The sequence below is a fragment of the Drosophila suzukii genome, chromosome X (genome assembly GCF_043229965.1).
Source record: "Drosophila suzukii chromosome X, CBGP_Dsuzu_IsoJpt1.0, whole genome shotgun sequence".
NCBI classification, from domain to species: domain Eukaryota; kingdom Metazoa; phylum Arthropoda; class Insecta; order Diptera; family Drosophilidae; genus Drosophila; species Drosophila suzukii.
Window position 1 is genome coordinate 12,698,086 of NC_092084.1, and position 19,624 is coordinate 12,717,709.

Here is a 19,624-nt window from a genome sequence, read left to right on the forward strand (position 1 = left end):
TTTTTAATCGTAGCTTAGCCATTTCAAGTCGTACAGCTAAAAGGCCAACTGTTTTGAGCAGCTTGCTAGATATGCTAACGATCCCTATCACTTTAAGGGAAATTTATTTTTTTACCAATTCTTCCATTTTTTGTAAGGGGGTACATCATCTATTTTTGCGAAAAATGGAAAAAATAAAAAATTTCCAGGTTTGAATGTCAATCGATTGGAAATCAAACAACGAGCTCAACGAGATATGACATTCCTCATTCTGACTTTTATTTTTATTTTGGCAGCCAAGAAACTGAAATTTTATGGCAAAAAATATGTTTAAAATTTTTGTGACAAATGGAGATTCAGATTTTTGTCAAAAATGCGTAATTTTTTATCGGTTTTTCAATCGTAGTTTAGCCAAATCAGGGCGTACAGCTAAAAGACCGACTGTTTTGAGCAGCTGGCTTGATTTGCTAACGATCCCTATCACTTTAAGGGAAATTTATTTTTTGACCAATTCTTCCATTTTTTGTAAGGGGGTACATCATCTATTTTTGCGAAAAATGGAAAAAATAAAAAATTTTCAGGTTTGAATGTCAATCGATTGGAAATTAAACAACGAGCTCATCGAGATATGACATTCCTCATTCTGGCTTTTACTTTTATTTTGGCAGCCAAAAAACTGAATTTTTATGGCAAAAAAAGGATTACAGTTTTTGTGAAAAATGCGAGATTTAAATTTTTTTCAAAAATGGGACATTTTTTTTCGGTTTTTCAACCGTAGTTTAGCCAAATCAAGGCGTACAGCTAAAAGACCGACTGTTTTGATCAGCTGGCTAGATATGCTAACGATCCCTATCACTTTAAGGGAAATTTATTTTTTGACCAATTCTTCCACTTTTTGTAAGGGGGTACATCATCTATTTTTGCAAAAAATGGAAAAAATAAAATATTTTCAGGTTTGAATGTCAATCGATTGGAAATTAAACAACGAGCTCAACGAGATATGACATTCATCACTCTGACTTTTATTTTTATTTTGGCAGCCCAAAAACTGAGTTTTTTTGGCAAGAAATGGGTTAAAATGTTTATGAAAAATTAAGATTCCGATTTTTGTCAAAAATGTGATTTTTTTTTCGGTTTTTCAATCGTAGTTTAGTCAAATCAAGTCGTACAGCTAAAAGGCCAACTGTTTTGAGCAGCTTGCTAGATATGCTAACGATCCTTATCACTTTAAGAAAAATTTATTTTTTGACCAATTTTCCGATTTTTTGTAAGGGGGTACATCATCTATTTTTGCGAAAAATGGAAAAAATAAAAAATTTTCAGGTTTGAATGTCAATCGATTGGAAATTAAACAACGAGCTCAACGAGATATGACATTCCTCATTTTGACTATTATTTTAATTTTGGCAGCCAAAAAACTGAATTTTAATCGCAAAAAATAGGGTTAAAATTTTTGTGAAAATGCAGATTTAGATTTTTGTCAAAAATGCGAAATTTTTTTTCGGTTTTTCAGTCGTAGTTTAGCCAAATCAAGGCGTACAGCTAAAAGACCGACTGTTTTGAGCAGCTGGCTTGATTTGCTAACGATCCCTATCACTTTAAGGGAAATTTATTTTTTTACCAATTCTTCCATTTTTTGTAAGGGGGTACATCATCTATTTTTGCGAAAAATGGAAAAAATAAAAAATTTCCAGGTTTGAATGTCAATCGATTGGAAATTAAACAACGAGCTCATCGAGATATGACATTCCTTATTCTGACTTTTGTTTTTATTTTGGCAGCCAAAAAACTGAATTTTTATGGCAAAAAATAGGGTTAACATTTTTGTGAAAAATGCGAGATTCAGATTTTTGTCAAAAATGCGTAATTTTTTATCGGTTTTTCAATCGTAGTTTAGCCAAATCAGGGCGTACAGCTAAAAGAGTTACTGCTTTGAGCAGCTTGCTAGATATGCTAACGATCCCTATCACTTTAAGGGAAATTAATTTTTTTACCAATTCTTCCATTTTTTGTAAGGGGGTATATCATCTACTTTTGCGAAAAATGGAAAAAATAAAAAATTACCAGGTTTGAATGTCAATCGATTGGAAATTAAACAACGAGCTCAACGAGATATGACATTCCCCATTCTGACTTTTATTTTTATTTTAGCAGCCAAAAAACTGAAATTTTATAGCAAAAAATTTTGCTAAAATTTTTGTGACAAATAGAATTTTAGATTTGTGTCAAAAATGCGACATTTTTTTCCGGTTTTTCATTCGTAGTTTAGCCAAATCAAGGCGTACAGCTAAAAGACCGACTGTTTTGAGCAGCTTGCTAGATATGCTATCGATCACTATCACTTTAAGGAAAATTTATTTTTTGACCTATTTTCGCATTTTTTGTAAGGGGGTTTATCATCTATTTTTGCGAAAAATGGAAAAAATAAAATATTTTCAGGTTTGAATGTCAATCGATTGGAAATTAAACAACGAGCTCAACGAGATATGACATTCACCATTCTGACTTTTATTTTTATTTTGGCAGCCCAAAAACTGAGTTTTTTTGGCAAGAAATGGGTTAAAATGTTTATGAAAAATTAAGATTCCGATTTTTGTCAAAAATGTGATTTTTTTTTCGGTTTTTCAATCGTAGTTTAGCCAAATCAAGGCGTACAGCTAAAAGACCGACTGTTTTGAGGAGCTAGCTTGATTTGCTAACGAGCCCTATCACTCTAAGGAAAATTTATTTTTTGACCAATTTTCGCATTTTTTGTTTTTGCGAAAAATGGCAAAAATGAGGTACAGATAAAACTACCTCAAAGATCAATAATTTTCTTCCTGCGTAGTCCCTCAATAATAAATCTGGTCAACATGGTCAAAAAATCCTTGTAAAGTTTTTTTTTAATCTTTCAATAATTTTGGCCCACCGCATTCCATGCGATACACAACTTGATACCGAATTCCGTACAGTGTGCTGAGATGGTACCGATTAAAGGACGGGTACCAATCCACCCAATGCCAGTGTCCACCCACCGGGCACCCAGCACCGAGCACCTAACCCGAACCAAACCGAACCGAACAAAACTGAACCTGAACCACAACCACTCTTCCTTTTGTCGAGTTTTAGGTGAGGTGAGGTGAGTTGAGTTGAGTCGACCGTTGAGAAGGTGGCGACTGAAAAGCTGTGCGCGAACCCTGGGTTTCATAACACTATAAAGATGAAATTGAAACCGATTACCGCACTCTTGAAAAAACGATCAAGTACCACGAATGCTCGCGGACACATTTTACTCATGTAATTTTATTGCGGCTGCGAATGATTGGCAATTCTCGCTAAAAGATAAAGCGAAGGGGAAGGCTGGACTGAACCGATGGATGGATGGATGGCTGGATGGATGGCCTGGGCGGCTGTACAGATGGACGGATGGTTGGATGGCTGGATGGTTGGATGGTTGGATGGCTGGATGGACGAAAAAAACCAGTTACCGCCGTTGCACAATGGCGAAGCAATGTGATGCGATGGGTCCATGACTGCGGCTTGATAATGCCAAAAAAAAAAATGGGGATTATAAAAACAAAACGAGCAAGAAAAACAATGGCAAACGAAATCAAACAGTTAGACGAGACACCTGCCATAGTGGTATATCGTATGTATGTATGCACTCCATATAGAGTCGGTCGGTTGGCCTAACCCATCCAATTCAATCACTCAACGGAGGCAAATCTAGAAAGTATGGCAATCTCGGGCCATCATAAAATGTGCCAGTGAGAACTGAACCCGCCATTTCCTTGGATGCGATTGTGGATGTGGATGCGAATGTGTGATGTGGATGCGAATGTGTGATGTGGATGTATGATGAGAACGCGAATGTGAATGTGGATGTCCGCGCTCACATTCGCGTCCGCGTGCAGAGCCGTAGATCAGCAGGCATCAAAAGGGGGGGAGACAAAAGCACTTATCTTGTCTCAAGCTCAATAAGCCAACCTGTCAGCAGGAGCGGGAAAGGTAAAGGCCATGGGAATTGGGAATGCAGATGGACACTTGGTTTTGGACTTGGTCTTGGAACAGGGACATCGGCATCGGCATCTCGCTCTCATCTTTGCTAGCTGGCAATGAACCATGGGAATACAAAGGACAATAAATTTATTGCCACATAAAAGAAATAAAAACAAGACACAATATGTACGTACATATATATAATCTTATTAATATCTTTCACACGTGCTTCAGAGCATCTGAGTTAAGAAGCTGTGGGCTCAAATGGGTAGAACCTTTGGATCCATAAGTATTATACAGATACTTTGTTCTAAAAAGCAGGATTTCAAGAAAGCGGTGCTCTCAAAAATGGGAAAACATGGTTCTTAAAGGATCATTAGCTTTAGTTGGGATTTTTTAGTCCTTTTTTCTGCGCTGATAATCCATATTTGATAGTAAATGCTAGTTTTTATGAAAATCCCTATTAACTTAACTTGGTATGTCCCGTAGAACTTTAAAATGTTTACAATATTATAAAATCAAAGTGAAATCGAAAACTGCAATTTTAAATATCTATTTTCCATTACTTAATGGTAAAATTGATACCTTCACAAATGTCCGTGAATTTCAAATTGATTCTGACACTTTTTAACCAGCTTATCACCGTATTGATTAACGTTTATATATAATGGGTATTTCTTAACGAGGAAGCTCGACATCAAAGTTTAATGGCCCAAACGACGAATATTTTACCTGGGCTAGGTGTCGAGATAGACGACAAGGTTGATGCGGCTGGATCTGAATGGATTAGAGCCCAAGAGTCGGGGGAAGTGGAAATGCAAATGGAAATGCACAGCATCGATCTGGCAGGCAGGTGAGCCCTGGGATTGCGACTGATTTTGCGTTTCAGTCGTCTGGCCATTTCAGTTGGCACCCTATGAGGTCTCCTCTGTGGAGTTCGGAGCTTGGAGTTTTGAGAGGAGATTGGTATGGTATGGAATGGAATGGTCATGGTCGGAGATACCTTCCTGCTGTTTTCGGTTCACAGCCCTCTGTTCCTGTTCTTATTATATTGCCGTTCTTCTTGGCGGCGGTGGCGTCTTGGCTTTCAGCCACCAAACCTTTTGGCGGTGGAGGCCTCGCTCATTCTCATTCTGGAAAACATGGTCGGTGATACTTTTACGATCGAATATTACCCAATATGACGATTACAGACACCCATTGCCATGGCCATATGGCAATTTGTTGCCATCTTATTTTCGCATCCTATCGCCGGACACTGCAGGGCTTTTCGTTTTGATACTGCCGCTAGTGTCTGGTTGCCACGATCTTTCGCCCGATAAAAGTGCTCGCCCCGGCCCAAAGATCATATGCATCCTCGACCAGCAGCTGCTCCCTAGGAAACCTTTCAGCTGCCATTCGTTTGCCAAGGAGCCAATCACTCCTCGCCCGGATATTTCCGCCTTGGCCATCCAGCCAACCAGCCATCTTTGTATGCAAATCTATAAACAGTTCCCCGAATCTAAGAGTCGTACATTAAACGCGAACCCGTCGGCCAGCGTTATCGAATGCACTGGCGAAAATCGCCCTATTCTGGCATATATATTTCATAAATGATTGAAAGTTAAAGTTTCCTAAAAATAAAAAAACTTTTTCTAATTTAATTCGATTTTTCCCTTAAATTTATAACTACTGTTTTTAATGAAAGCTCTGAGATTTACTAGATGTCTCCTAAAAACGTCCTTCTTAAAAAAAAAAAAAAAAAAAAAAAAAACTCTTCAAGTGTAGGTATCAGTTAGATGCCATAAATCTTGAGATACGAAAATGACTAAGGAAAGCGATATTAAAATTTACGATTGATAAGCTGAGAAGATTTAAGCTCATCAATCGTAAATGTTGAGACCATTTTTCTTGGCCATTTTGAATGACCGAGTGTCTACAGGGTCTACAGTGAACTCTCCCCCCCCCCCATCGGATATCGAAACGAACGAAATCGATGACGGTTCTTCGTTTACACCTGCTGTCGAATATTGGGTTCTCTTAATCAAATCGGTTCGGTTTCAGTTCGATTCGGTTACATTTCGACCAGTAATAATATCGATATCAGATGGAGAAGTCGAAGAACTAAAAACGAAAAGGACACAGGACACAGAACGCAGGAGAAGATGAATGCTAACGCGAAGACGAGAAGTAACATAAACACAAGAGACAGACCAGACAGAAACAAGGAGAACATGCCCCCTAAAGTATGAAATTCGCATAATTTTCGAGACCGATCTCAGTGGCATGACAGAGCCAGATAATCATTTAATGCCCTCCGAGCGGAACGCCCCTGGATGAAAACTGGTACGAGAGCTAATAACGCTGCGATCCAGCTACGAGTGTGTCCAGATCCAGCTTCGGATCGAAACTGCGAACTGAGAACTGCAGACTGGGGAACTGCGAATGGGATTCGAAGATTGGGGGACTGAGAACTGCGAACTGCGAACCGAGGACTCCACTCGACTTGACGCTACCCTTGACTTTTTCGGCTTGTATTTTGCCGTCTGCCGCCCATTTGTATTTACCTTATTCGCTGGCGTTTTTTTTTTTCTGCCATCGGATTGACAGCTCTCGAGTGACTCTCGCAAGTGTTTTTGGGTTTCGGTTTGGGTTTGGGTTTTGAAGTTCGGGTTCGGGCGACACAATGCACCTTCTTCCTCACCTGCAGCATTATAAAAGCACCACCATCTCATATATGTATATGTATTATATGGCACATACCATACCATACCATACTCCACCGGCTCCTTTGCGGCCTCGGTTTTGGATTGGAGGAGGCGACGAACTATTTCTCCCGTTAACATGTTCACTTCTCAAGTGTTTCCTTTGTGAATCGCTGACTTGACTGACTGGCTGACTGACTGTCTGCCAGTATGAGGCCTGGTCGCTCGCCCGGCCGGCAAAACTACTGACACCGCCATGACGGCTGCCTTTCAAAAAAAAAAAAAAATACAGAAAAAATCCAAATGCGCACAGGCCAATGCCAGGTCCCCAATTGCAGTCCCACTTCCAGACCCTGGTCCTCGTCGTTTTCTCTGTAAGCCTCGGGGCCAGTGTTGACAAAAGAGTTAGAAGACATAAAAAAGCTAAAAAAAATACTATACTTTTTTGTAACTGGAAAGTATTTTCACCTTTGACAAGCTTTGAGAAGCGGTTTAAGTCACACTTAAGCAATATTGATGTATACAAAACATTGCTCAACTGTTCTCACTTTTTAAAAATGTGTTATATTTGAAAATTCGTTAAAAGCGTGCTAACAAAAAATACCGAAACTTGTGTGGTATTTTTCCTAAATTTTCTAAATGAATCAAGACGCTTAAAATCAACTGTATTAAAATACGATATAGCCATAAAAATCTTTTAAAAAAGTAAGTCCAATTTTGTGTAGATTCAGTATTTTGATGACATGTCAAAAGAGCTATAGGCAGGAAGTCCACCCATTTTTCAATACTTATTATTATAGGCAAATCGCAGTTGACATAGAGCAAGGATGATTACTATTTAAGGGGGGTTTGTCAAGTCGCTGACAAAGTCAAGACGTTTCCTTTTTTTTGCCGAACGTCGTCTTCAGTTTTACTCGGTTTGCGATGGATCAACTGCTAATGGGTTCCCCGATCACTTGCACACCAACAACGACACCAGCTATAAAGACAGGGTGACAGGGACGGTTCACCAAAGGGTTAATGCCGAATTTCAAAAGGCCTTAATGAAAAGTTCAGCTGATTTGACGTCCCACTCGAGAAATCGCTCGCTTGGCGCATTCAAGTCAAAGTCACCATTGCCATGTCCGTCCGACTGGGACTGCGACTGCGACTGAGAATGAGACTGAGACATATACCATATATACTATACTATACACCATATAAACATATACGCCAAAAGCGGAGGAGAAACGACAAAAAGTCAACCTGGTCGAACGCCAAGTCGAATCCGCGGCACGACAACACGACATCGTTTTGTACGTCACTCAAAACGTTCGTGGGCTGTCAGGGAGACAGTTCAAAAATGAAATATGTATATACTCTCGTACACATTATAACAAATTCTAAAAGGAAAGACACAAGCATGCACTCGGCGAGGAAAGTCTGCTAGTCGGACAGCCAGTCGAAGTCATTGATTGGGCATTGACGTTCACGGTGGAAACAACAGCCATATCACAAAATTACTAGCCATTTTCTAGTTCCGATTTGATAGACCATTTTATTGATAGGGCTCGATTTTGTTTTCAGTATTCGGTTGACAACATTTGTGTGACCGACAAACGGGTGTTGAATTTCTTCACAATATCTATATTCTCATAAGATTTAAGTATATCTGGTATTTTTTATAAGTTTGAGTAAAAATAAATCAAATTTTGACGAGGTCTTCGATTGTGAAAACAATCCTTAAGTAACGTTTTAAAATGCAGGAAGTATTAGTCTTTAAGCTTTTTGCACGATTTAAATTCGGTATTTTTTTTGGTATTTAACTTAAAGCGTTTTGTGAAATACCAGATTTTGGAGTTAGTTTAAGGAGTACTAAAAACAAAATCAAACAAAAATTTCGATCGTATAAAAGAACTTTATCAATTTAAAAATGGATTAAGTTGATGAGTAAAAATACGAAATCTAAAAATAAATTAATTAAAAAAATATGGGCTATATTTTTCTCTGTGCACACACATATGTGGAGTAGATCTGACCCGGCCGAATCGTAAACCAAGTTCGATGCCTACACCCCATGCCCAGTGGAATTCGAAATGGGGGTCCGGCTCTCAAGAGCCGGCGATGGTGACGTTGCCGTTCCTTGTGCTGAAATGCTGAAATGATGACACGATGACACGGACAGCGAAACGAACACGGACATGGGGATTCAGGGACAGACATACGGACGGGGCAGGGGATTTTGTGTCCAGACGGAGACGCAGACCGATTCGGAATTGGAATCGAAAAATCCGAGTTGAAGTTGGAGTCGAAATCCAAGTGTCATTGTCATCGTCGTACATTTTGATTTTATTATTGATTCAATTACAATGTCAACGGGGCAGCAATAGTCGTGCTGGGCGGAAGGATCAAGACCGGGACTTTTGCGCTCTGGTCAAGGATGAAGCCACCAAGAAGGGGGAAAAAAATGCACACCGGACACATGAAATATTCAGTTGAAATACCAGTTCATTAATCAATCAATACTTCAGCGGATTCCCGCGTGTTCTTTATAAACCTCAAATAAGGGATTGTAAATTGGCTTTAAAAACTAAAAGACGGGAACTGGGAATGTAAAATGTTACTGATTGATATATGCAATTCAGTATGTACTTATTTTTAAACTTGGATGATGTAATACTGCGCTGTTATCAGACCTCCACGTTATACATTTGATGCCTGTTGATTTGCCTGGTTGACATGCGCCGCTGTCACAAGTATAATACGTGTACGAAGCTGATAATTCCGCTAATGAGTTGCCCCAATGTTTGCACGATTAAAACTGTTAACTGTCCAAGACTTGAACCCACACGATAGGTAAATAAAACAAAATCTCTGGATGGTATGTGGTTTCACAAAATACTCTGTAAAATTGTCAATGAAATAGGAATGATTTGATATATCATTTAAATAAAATAGGTAATCTCTTGATAGTGTAGTGAAACTTTTTTTTAAGAAACCATTTTTTTTTACAATTTTTAGGGTATTTACATACTTTACACACCCATAGGCATCGGTTTCTCTTTACAAACACACAATGGCCATAACTGACGATAACACCTAAATGGTACTGCTAATAAGCCGTTTAAATTTGACTTCTTCTTTTCATTTTGTAAGTGTTGTTGCTGCCCCGGTGCTAATGACAATAAAATGATTAGCTTGTTTAATTGGTTTTCATTTTTAGCTTTTGTGTCAAACACTCTACATCAGTGATGACACATTTTGTACCTTTTCTGGTTTGGTTTGATCTATTTTGTACGGTATTTAAAAAAGATTAGTTATAGTTCTTATAAGCATTAGCTTCCACGGAGATCTGTGGAAATGTATTTATATACAAAGTTTAAAATCATTGGTATTTTAAAAATAAAATGTTTTTGTGGTATTTTTTAGGCTTTTATCTAGTATTTTTTTGATGATCCATTTTTTGGTTTGAAATTTGTATCATTCCATTCATGGCTAAATTGATTCTTTGAACTTTTATATTAAAAATATTCATCTTTTTAATTAAAATTCAAAACAAATTATAAAAGTGGCTACATTATTCGACTCCCCAATGTGACGATTTTTTTTGTGTGCCTCGGCACTTGGCACATTTTTCGTACCTTTTTAGAAAAGACTCGGATTAAATTTTATGGTCGTTTATTATATTTTGTCATTTGATTTAAATTAACACAATTTGAAAAATACAAATAACGTTGACTTCGGCATTGCGGCAATACTGAATGGATCTTTTTGGGGGGCTGAGAGACTTGGTTTTTGGCATCGATGTGTGAAATGTGTCGAATTGTTGATGTGTGCCCAAGAATTTGACATTTTGACGGACGGGTGTTGGCACAAATCATCAAAACTTGTTGTTAGATCGTGATCGGCCAGACAGACTATAGCTAACTAACTCGCTTTTCTTCGCCTTCCTCTTCTCCTTCTATTTTTCATAGATCTGCCGTGGAACTATATACTCTGCATATACCAAGCCAAGACTTAAAAATATATCTATAAAAAACACTTCAGGAAGTCGATTCACGGCCTCAGAAATACGTAAGTATTTTAGATATGATATGATGTATATATAGTTAGCTTTCATCGACTTCCTCATACCGGTCACTTTTAGGCCATTATTTCGACAATGTCGTCTCGGCAAACTAATTTGTATATCTCTATCTATCTATCTATCGCCCCGGCAAGATGACTCCAGATTTTCTTTCGATATGGCCAAGCACAATAGAGTCACAAAGCTATTAAAAACTGATATAAATCTCATTAAATGCGATGCTTGTAGCAGATGAACAAAGCCGCCGCCTCGGTTTTTTAGCCGAGTCGGTTTTTATCATCAATTTGTGGCCTTAGTTTTTCAGTCTCCCTGCCTTTCCTTTTCCTTCAATCAATCGTTGATTTTGCTCCCGGCAACAAACAAGAATGGCTTTTGTGGTTTACTCGAGATCAGTTCGGTGCACATTCGTTGGAGGCTCTCTTTTGGCCAAAAATGCCATGGCCAAGCCTATGGAAGATGGCTTGAATGGCCTGTGCCAAGTTGGCTGGTCCGCAGTTTGGACATCATCTTGGTGACGCCCCAAAAACCGATAAGTAAATAAACAGAAAAAAACGGGCACTTCGCTAGTGTCCCTTGAACGATCATTTTAAGCGATAAGAGGGCTTAAGGAATACTCCATTGCTGGAAAAAATATTTAGCAAGAATAGTTGATATACAATGAACTTGCCAGCTTGACTGAGCATTCCTTATATTTCTTAAAATAGAAAAAAGGCGGGGGATACTTAAAAATGAATATTGTACAATATTTTTTAAAATTTAATCCACTTAAAACATTACAAAATATGTATAAAGCTTTACGCATAACAATCTAATATAAACTTTATTATTCCTATAAACTAGTCAATGTTTGTCAACAATAGAAACGCTTTCATGATAAATAACACAGAATTCTTTGATGATCCCAAACCACCGATTCCTTCCACTCAAACGCTCCCATTTCATAAATGCACAAGATCAGATGCTATACAGACGAAAAAAAAACCCATAGATCCAGTAGCCCCAACATCACACTTTCCAGCCGATGATGTTGATGCGGCTTCGTGTTTGCGCTTGAGGGCTAACCGACCTATCCACTTAAAACACAGTCTAAGCCCCGGATTACGACCATTCTGGCAGGCTGAATCGGGTCGAGGAGCATCCAGAGCGGACCCCTGCTATGCGGCCCGACCCAAACATCACGTCTGATCGGCTGCGACAGTCGGCCGAGGTCCCAAGTAGCGCCAGAGCCTACACAGAGCGAAAAGGGGGTTTCCAAAGTCAAATCATTCGAGATGAACATTGACTTACATACAAAGAAATTAGAAAACAAAAGAAATTAAATCAAGTTTAATTAAAAACAAGGAAGAACGCTATAGTCGAGTACCTCGACTATCAGATACCCGTTACTCAGCTAAATGGAGATATGCAAGCAGCAAAGCGAGATTAAAATGCGCCACCTACCGGCGGTATACAGATTTAAGCGTTATGGGCGTTAGAGTGGGCGTGGCAAATTTTTTTTTGGATCAATCGATAGGTATCGACGAGACCAATACATTTCAGTTACAATTTTGTATCTAGCATGAAAATTGTGGGCGTCACAGGTTTTTGCGGTTTGTGGGCGTTAAAGTGGGCGTGGCAAACTTTTTTTTGAGTCAATCGATAGGTAATGACGAGACGAATACATTCCAGTTAAAATTTTTTATCTAGCATAAAAATTGTGGGCGTCACAGGTTTTCGCGGTTTGTGGGCGTTAAAGTGGGCGTGGCAAACTTTTTTTTAGGTCAATCGATAGGTATTGATGAGAACATTACATTACAGTTAAAATTTTTATTCTAGCATCAAAACTGTAGGAGCCACAGTTTTGGGCGGTTTGTGGGCGTTAGAGTGGGCGTGGCACTCTACTGAAACAAACTTGCGCTGCGCAGGAATCTCAGGAATCTGCGTGCCTAATCCCAGTATTGTAACTCTCATAGTTTCCGAGATCTCAGCGTTCATACGGACAGACGGACAGACGGACAGACGGACAGACGGACAGACGGACAGACGGACAGACGGACAGACGGACAGACGGACAGACGGACATGGCTAGATCGACTCGGCTAGTGATCCTGATCAAGAATATATATACTTTATGGGGTCGGAAACGCTTCCTTCTGCCTGTTACATACTTTCCGACGAATCTAGTATACCCTTTTACTCTACGAGTAACGGGTATAATTAATTTCTGAATCCCAGAAACTTTTTTCTGTGTGTAGTACTACCAATTTTACTGGGTCTATAATACATCTTTCCTTTATTCATGCCAAGATCAGCTTTTCTTTTTAAAAACACCTATTTTTTTGCAAGTGTATCTTAAGTTTCTCACCTGCTTGTAAACAAGCTCTTTGACTTTATTAAAAATAGTTTGTTTATACTATAAATAATAAAGGGATGTATTTTATAAGGTATGAGGTAGAATAGAAAAGTTACCTGCTTTACATATATGGTATATAAACTATATATTACAAACTATATATTAACAGTTGTGATCAAAGTACTAGCAGTTATTGCATTTTTTAATAGGCAACCGAAAATATTTTTAAAATGATATAATATAATATGACAGTCATTTCTATACATACAAAATAAAGAAAAGCTTAATTAGTACTTATTACCTATTTTAATAGTTTTTTTTAAATCACAAGTGTTTTTTTTGTTAAATTGTATAACAATATAGCTAACTTTTTTAGTTAACTTGGAATGCATTAAGTTTTTGTGACGTACATTTTGGAAACACGGGTATTCGGGGTATATTCCCTGGTTGATAAAAAACAAAAAGATATATTTAAGTAATATAAACGCTTTTGTAAAATCTAGTATTTCTGAAATATTTTAAAAACATCAATACAGTTGATAGGGATTCTATTATTATTATTAAGTGATTAGATAATCATTTTTCATTGAAAAAAATATTTTCTCTGCACGGATGCTGCATTTGTCGCCCAATCCCGGTCCAAGTCCCATTTGCAGACCCTTTCCCTGATTTGGGTCCAATTCCGATTCCGATACGATTTCGATTTGGATTCCGAGTCCATGTTCGTGTTCGTGTTCGTGTCCTGCCATTGAACACCGCTCGATGTTGGCGCTCTCTCCTCTGTGGTTTTACCGCCGATCCCACAAAGGGATTTGCATATTAACGAAAAAGAAAAAAAATTGGGGGGGGGGGATGGAGAAACGAGAACAGAGAAGTAGTAGGTTTTCTGTTGGAATCACTTTGTTAAGCCCTGTTCGGCAGCAGTCGGGGCGATTCAGAGGCGTTCATAATCAGAACTGAAGTGGTGCCATGGTTCGGGACTACTGGAGACCTGGAAAAATAAAAAATAAAAAAAATACCAAGGGGGCTGACTTGGTTTGGTTTGCCTGGGCTTTAACATTTTAACATCGGCTTTGACAGAGAGGCAACTTGCCAAACATATCTCATGTGCGGCAAGCCGTGTTGACACTTTTAATGTGTTTCATAAATAAATTTTTACAAAATAGTCGAGACTTGAGAACGGGGTGGCGGGGTTCTTTTATGGGATCTTGTGGGTTATTGTGTGTGAGATCTGTGAGAACGATCGGCTTGGACTTGGATCGCCTTGGATCGGCTCGGCTTTCTCGCGTTTAATGGTTGACATCTCACAAAAATGCTGTTGTTCGACTTTAACACGCATTTATGACCGCCGATTTATGCTGCTTTATGACTTTTGGAAATGCGTTAAGAAAATGGGCCTTATGACGGCTGCCGCCGATTCTATGCGATAAAGCCAATAATAATAATCATGATTGGTGTCTGGAATGCCATTTTTCTCCTCCTTTGTTCGGATGGGAATTGGGGATACACAGCTCACAGCTCACAGCTCACAACTCACAGCTTAGCGGCAATTTTGTTATGAGACGAAAATGAGTTTCATGTGAAATACGAAATTAAAAGGAGTTCGTTCTCATCTCGGACAGATTCTCGTCTGATTCTGTCTGCCGATGGAACTTTCGGATACAAATTGCCCAAGAGCCTCATCGATTGAGGCTAAGGATGAAATAAATGACCAGTGCTTTTTAGAGAACTGAGATATTGGTGAAGGATTCGCCTGAGCCTGGAGTATGCGTATACATAAATCATAATGCAAGCGTTTCCATAAAATGTGAATTAAAAGGCTCTGACTATTTATCATTTTCAAGCTTGAAATTTAGTTTGAAAAAAAAATACATGCCTTCATAAGGAATGTAAAAGTACGTAAAAATACCAGTGTTAGCTTTTTTTGATAATATGGTCACATTACACTTGTTTGATTTTTGATCAACTGATTGTCTGATTGATGAGCTTATGTACAGATATGCAGATTTGAAATCCACTCAATTATTTGAAAAATTCATTTATTATTTGGCAAAATTCAAATAGTCACAACATTGTTCCAAATAAACATTCCTCAATTGGAAAAGATTTTAAAGCGGTCCAGCGGGTATAGACTATGGAACCCTAATTATAGGCAGACAACAAAGCTCCAATAATACTCGCTGCAAACTGTCACTTTTATGCAATCAGTGCTCAAGAGCAGATGGGTTCAGATACACACACATATGATGCCGAGGGAAAACTGGTTTGGTCAGAACTGAGAGCTGCGATCTGTGATATTCGGAACGTGTCAAATCACAAATACACGAGGCAAAATAAGTAAGAAAAAAAATTAAATATCAGCCGAAAGCAATTAAAATCTGCCGTTGACGAGACTGTCGCGTCGTGCATCTCCGGTTCTAGACGACAGTTCCTTATTCAGATCTGAACCGAACAGAACAGAACAGAACGAACCGAGCTCAGAACAGAAACGTAATCTTAATAAATGTCATTACAACAGCGGCCCCAACAGGTGGCAATTAAAAAACAATTTGTATACCATTTAAATTACTTGCCAAGATGACATATATCATGCAAACTCACCCAATGCCAAATGGCACAGTCCAAAGGCTGGAGAGGAAAAAAAATAATAGGAGCGAATGTTTCCATAATTGCGATTTTTGATACACACACAATCGGCATAAGGAAGCTACTTTCGTACATTAATCATTCAGCATGTTTTTTTTTGGTCTTATAAACTTGATCTTAACTTTTTTAGAATACTTTTGAAGAAAGGATCAGACCAAGTTTTTAAGGCCAAAGGAAATATGATAATGATAAATTTTGGTCTTATAAACTTGGTCTTGTCTTTAGTAGGTGTTTCAATTTATTTGTTCTAATTCTTAGCACTATTTCTAGTTTTTTTTGTTTAAGAATTGAGAACAACTTTAAAAGTAACCTAAAAAATTAACCCCTATTTATAAAAATGCTTTCCATATTGCCATAAATCTAGGATATAAGATATTATAGCAGAGGTTGTAATAGTTAGGTGGTAAATTAAAGCGGAATGACACTCATCACTTGGGATCATCAAGAGGTCACGGGTAATGATCGCGATCTCGCGGCCTCGATCTTCATCTTCATCTCGATGGAAGTGGAGTTGAATATCACGATCCAGAGCCCTATCGATTAAAATTAAATTTTCATTTCGAATTCGGAACTTGGATTTGAAATTGAATTTAAAGTCGAGTCGAATTCGGATCTAGTCGGGTCGGAACCGCTCGTATTGGATCGTATCGTATTGTATCGAAGAGCCAAGATGCGAGATCTTGACTGGCTCTTGTGCGGCACAGAAGAATGTGACATGGGGACTTGAAGTGGCCGTAGACGACAGCGCGAAGAGCGTCTTCTGCACACACTATCACATTGTCATGTCACGCCGGGCTCTCCACAAAACGAGTGTATGTGTGTGTCTACAAGTGTCCCTCTGCTCTTCTTCGCTTCTTCACCTCACCTCTCTTCTCTTCTGCTCGCCGACTCTCCTCTGAAGACGTGAAGTGACCACTCAGAATTTGTCACATCATTATTCTTATTTTTATTTTCAATAATCATCTGTACTCGTGGATGCACGAGTGTATTTGGTAGGGGTATGGGTTTGGGTATGGTTGTGGATGATGTGTGTCTGGGAGGTCCGAGGGCCACTTCGTTAGGCGGTTTCGGTGGAAACTCCTCGACAATGTTTGAGATGGGCGAAGATATGTGGCCGAGACACAATGCTCCCCAGATCGCTTAAATGCCACACACACCCGGTCACCGGTCAACAAAGTCGAGCGAAATTAATTCAAATTATACCAGGTACTGAAAGGGTACAAATATATGCGTAAATGTGTAACAGTTTGGCACGATGCCATGGGAAACCTTTAAAGTAGGAGAAAAAAGAAAATGAACAAGAATTTAAGATGAGGTACGTTCTTTTCACTTTATAAAATAAGTACCAGGAACAATAGTTTACATCATTAAAATAGAAAACAAAAATTATCTCTATAAGATCCCATTTTATAGATAGACCAAAAAATAATATTCTATAATATAATATTCCAAATAATCCATTATGTTTTGTTAATAATACTGTAATTACGATAGCTACATGATAATAGTCGTTTTATACATAAATTTCTGAACATATTGTTCATTAACCTTCATATCTTGGTATAGATACCACAACAACTTATAATAATCATTCAGTTGTATCTCTAAATTAATGTATATCTTTTATTTTCATTTTCTTGCAGCGAATCTTTTGCACATCACCTGGAAACCTAAATGCCGCATCTAGTCTAATGTATCGTCAGAAGTCTACAGATTAACTGTTGTTCCTAAGCCGCCGCTTGATGAATATTGGCCACGAGAAGCATCCGCACTTTCATCCGCATCCGCAACCGCAACCGCATCCGCATCCTCAACTGCAATCGAGCAGTCGGTCATCCTCTGAAGTTCACCGTTTGGCCGCCGGTGGTTCGATTAGTCCATCGTCTTTATTGTACCACCTGCCCACCACCGTCGCCGCCTCCTATCGCCACCCCCTGCAAGGTCATGAGCGGCAGCAGCACCACCCAACCCACCACCACCACCAGCAGCATCATCATCAACTTCAACCTGGGGAACTGCACCTGAGCCCCGAGTCCGCTTCGATGGTGATGACCCCCAGCCGCCGCAGTTCGCCGCCCCTGCCGCCGCTGCCCCTAACGACACACCATCCACATCCGCACGCCCATCCGCATCCACATCCGCACCTGCCGCTGGCGCTACCGCTGCGCCACCCACTCACCCTGAATGCCAACGCCGGCGGCCAGCATTCGCCGTCCCGCTCGCAATCTCAATCGCCGGCACAATCGATGAGCGCCCACTTTTCCCAGCTGGCCCATGCCCAGCTGCATTTTCAGAATCAATTGCAACAGAAGATATCAGCGGCGGCGGCAAGTAGGAATAGTAATAGCAGTAGTGGTGGAGGAGGAGGTGGAGGTGGAGGTGGTTCCGGTTCTGGATCGAACACCGATAATCCCATGAATCCCCTGAGTGATCTGCAGAATATGCAACCCTTTGATTTTCGAAAGATCAGCTCGGCGGCGGCCCTGGGCGCCTTTGGTGGTCCATTGCCTCTGCCGCCGAGTCCCACGGAATTCGGCCACCATCATCACCACAGTCAGCAGCAACAGCAGCAGCACCAGCACCACCTGCACCGGAGTAACCAGTTCTTCAATGCAATGGCCATGGCCTATCACCTGCCGCCGCCACCGCCTCCGCCGCCGCCGGATTCCCGCTCACCGCCGCCGGCGCAACAGTATCCGCACCAAGGAGGCTCTAGTTCGGGCTCGGGATCGGGTTCCGGTTCGGGATCTGGCTCGGGATCGGTGGAGGAGTCGGCGGGCAAGCAGCAGAGGGGCAGCGACAAGGGTTCCGCTTCGGGATCTTGCTCCAATTCGGGCGTTAGTTCGCAGAGGATGACCCGGCTGGCCCTGTCCTCCAATATGCGGGCCAGCAGGAAAGCTCACTCCCCCGGAGGAGGTGGAGGAGGAGGAGGTGGATCATCCGGAGGAGGCTCATCTGGTGGCAAGCGGCAATGGGGCTCCATGCCCGCCAATCTGGGCACCCAGTTCATCAATCCCGTGACGGGCAAGAAGCGGGTGCAGTGCAATGTCTGCCTGAAGACCTTCTGTGACAAGGGCGCCCTCAAGATTCACTTTTCGGCTGTGCACCTCCGCGAGATGCACAAGTGCACGGTGGATGGATGCAGCATGATGTTCAGCTCGAGGCGTTCGAGGAATCGCCATAGCGCCAATCCGAATCCCAAGCTCCATTCGCCGCACCTGCGACGCAAGATCTCGCCGCACGATGGACGCAGTGCGCAGCCGCATCCGCTCCTGCTGCAGGCGCCCAATGGTCTCATGGCGGGATTGGCGCCCTTCGGCAGCTTCCCGCTGCTGACGCCGCCGCCAGATCTGAGGCACCATGCAATGGGTGGTGGAGCGGGAGGAGGTGGGGGAGCGGGATCGGGAGTCGGAGGAGCCCTGGAGATGAAGCATGGCCAGGACTACCTGCAGAGATCCTACTTGGATGCCGGACGATTCGAGGGTCAGCGACGCAAGCTGACGCTGGAGAACGAGCACACGGAGGACGAGGACGACGACGAGATCCTCGAGGTGGGTTTATCAATCAAAATGTTTACCATATTTTATTGTTATCAAAATAACTACATTCTAATATGAAAACGTTTTTTACCTTAGTAAGCCTTTTAAACATTTCGATGGGGGTACTATAAGATATCTAGATTATATAATCAGCAAGGAATTATTTTACCTAACCTTACCTTATGAGTACTTTTTTCCCTGTGGATATAATAATTTCAAATCATCAAGATCTTAATATCAAAAAATAATTCTTTTTTTTACTAATATAAACTTCACACTTAAATTTACGAAGTACAAAAATGCTATATAACATTTAGCTAATATAATATGATTTCTCGTTTTGATGTATGGATATCATAATATCAGAATACAAATTTTATTTCCGAATTAAACCGTATAC

At 40.3% G+C, this 19,624-nt stretch overlaps 1 protein-coding gene across 4 annotated transcripts in view; it reads left to right on the forward strand.

The window, feature by feature from the left end:
- The window catches only part of disco-r (disco-related basonuclin zinc finger protein), a 36,147-nt gene that overhangs the window by 13,463 nt on the left and 3,060 nt on the right, over window positions 1-19,624 (forward strand). For 3 of the 4 annotated variants that reach the window (XM_070997513.1, XM_036820477.3, XM_070997512.1), the window contains one exon: window positions 17,329-19,236. In XM_070997513.1, the coding sequence (XP_070853614.1) occupies window positions 17,428-19,236 (1,809 nt within the window). In that variant the 5' untranslated portion in view covers window positions 17,329-17,427. Of the gene's footprint in view, window positions 1-10,594; window positions 10,695-17,328; window positions 19,237-19,624 lie in introns of all 4 variants that reach the window. The other variant, XM_036820476.3, reaches the window with a different exon arrangement.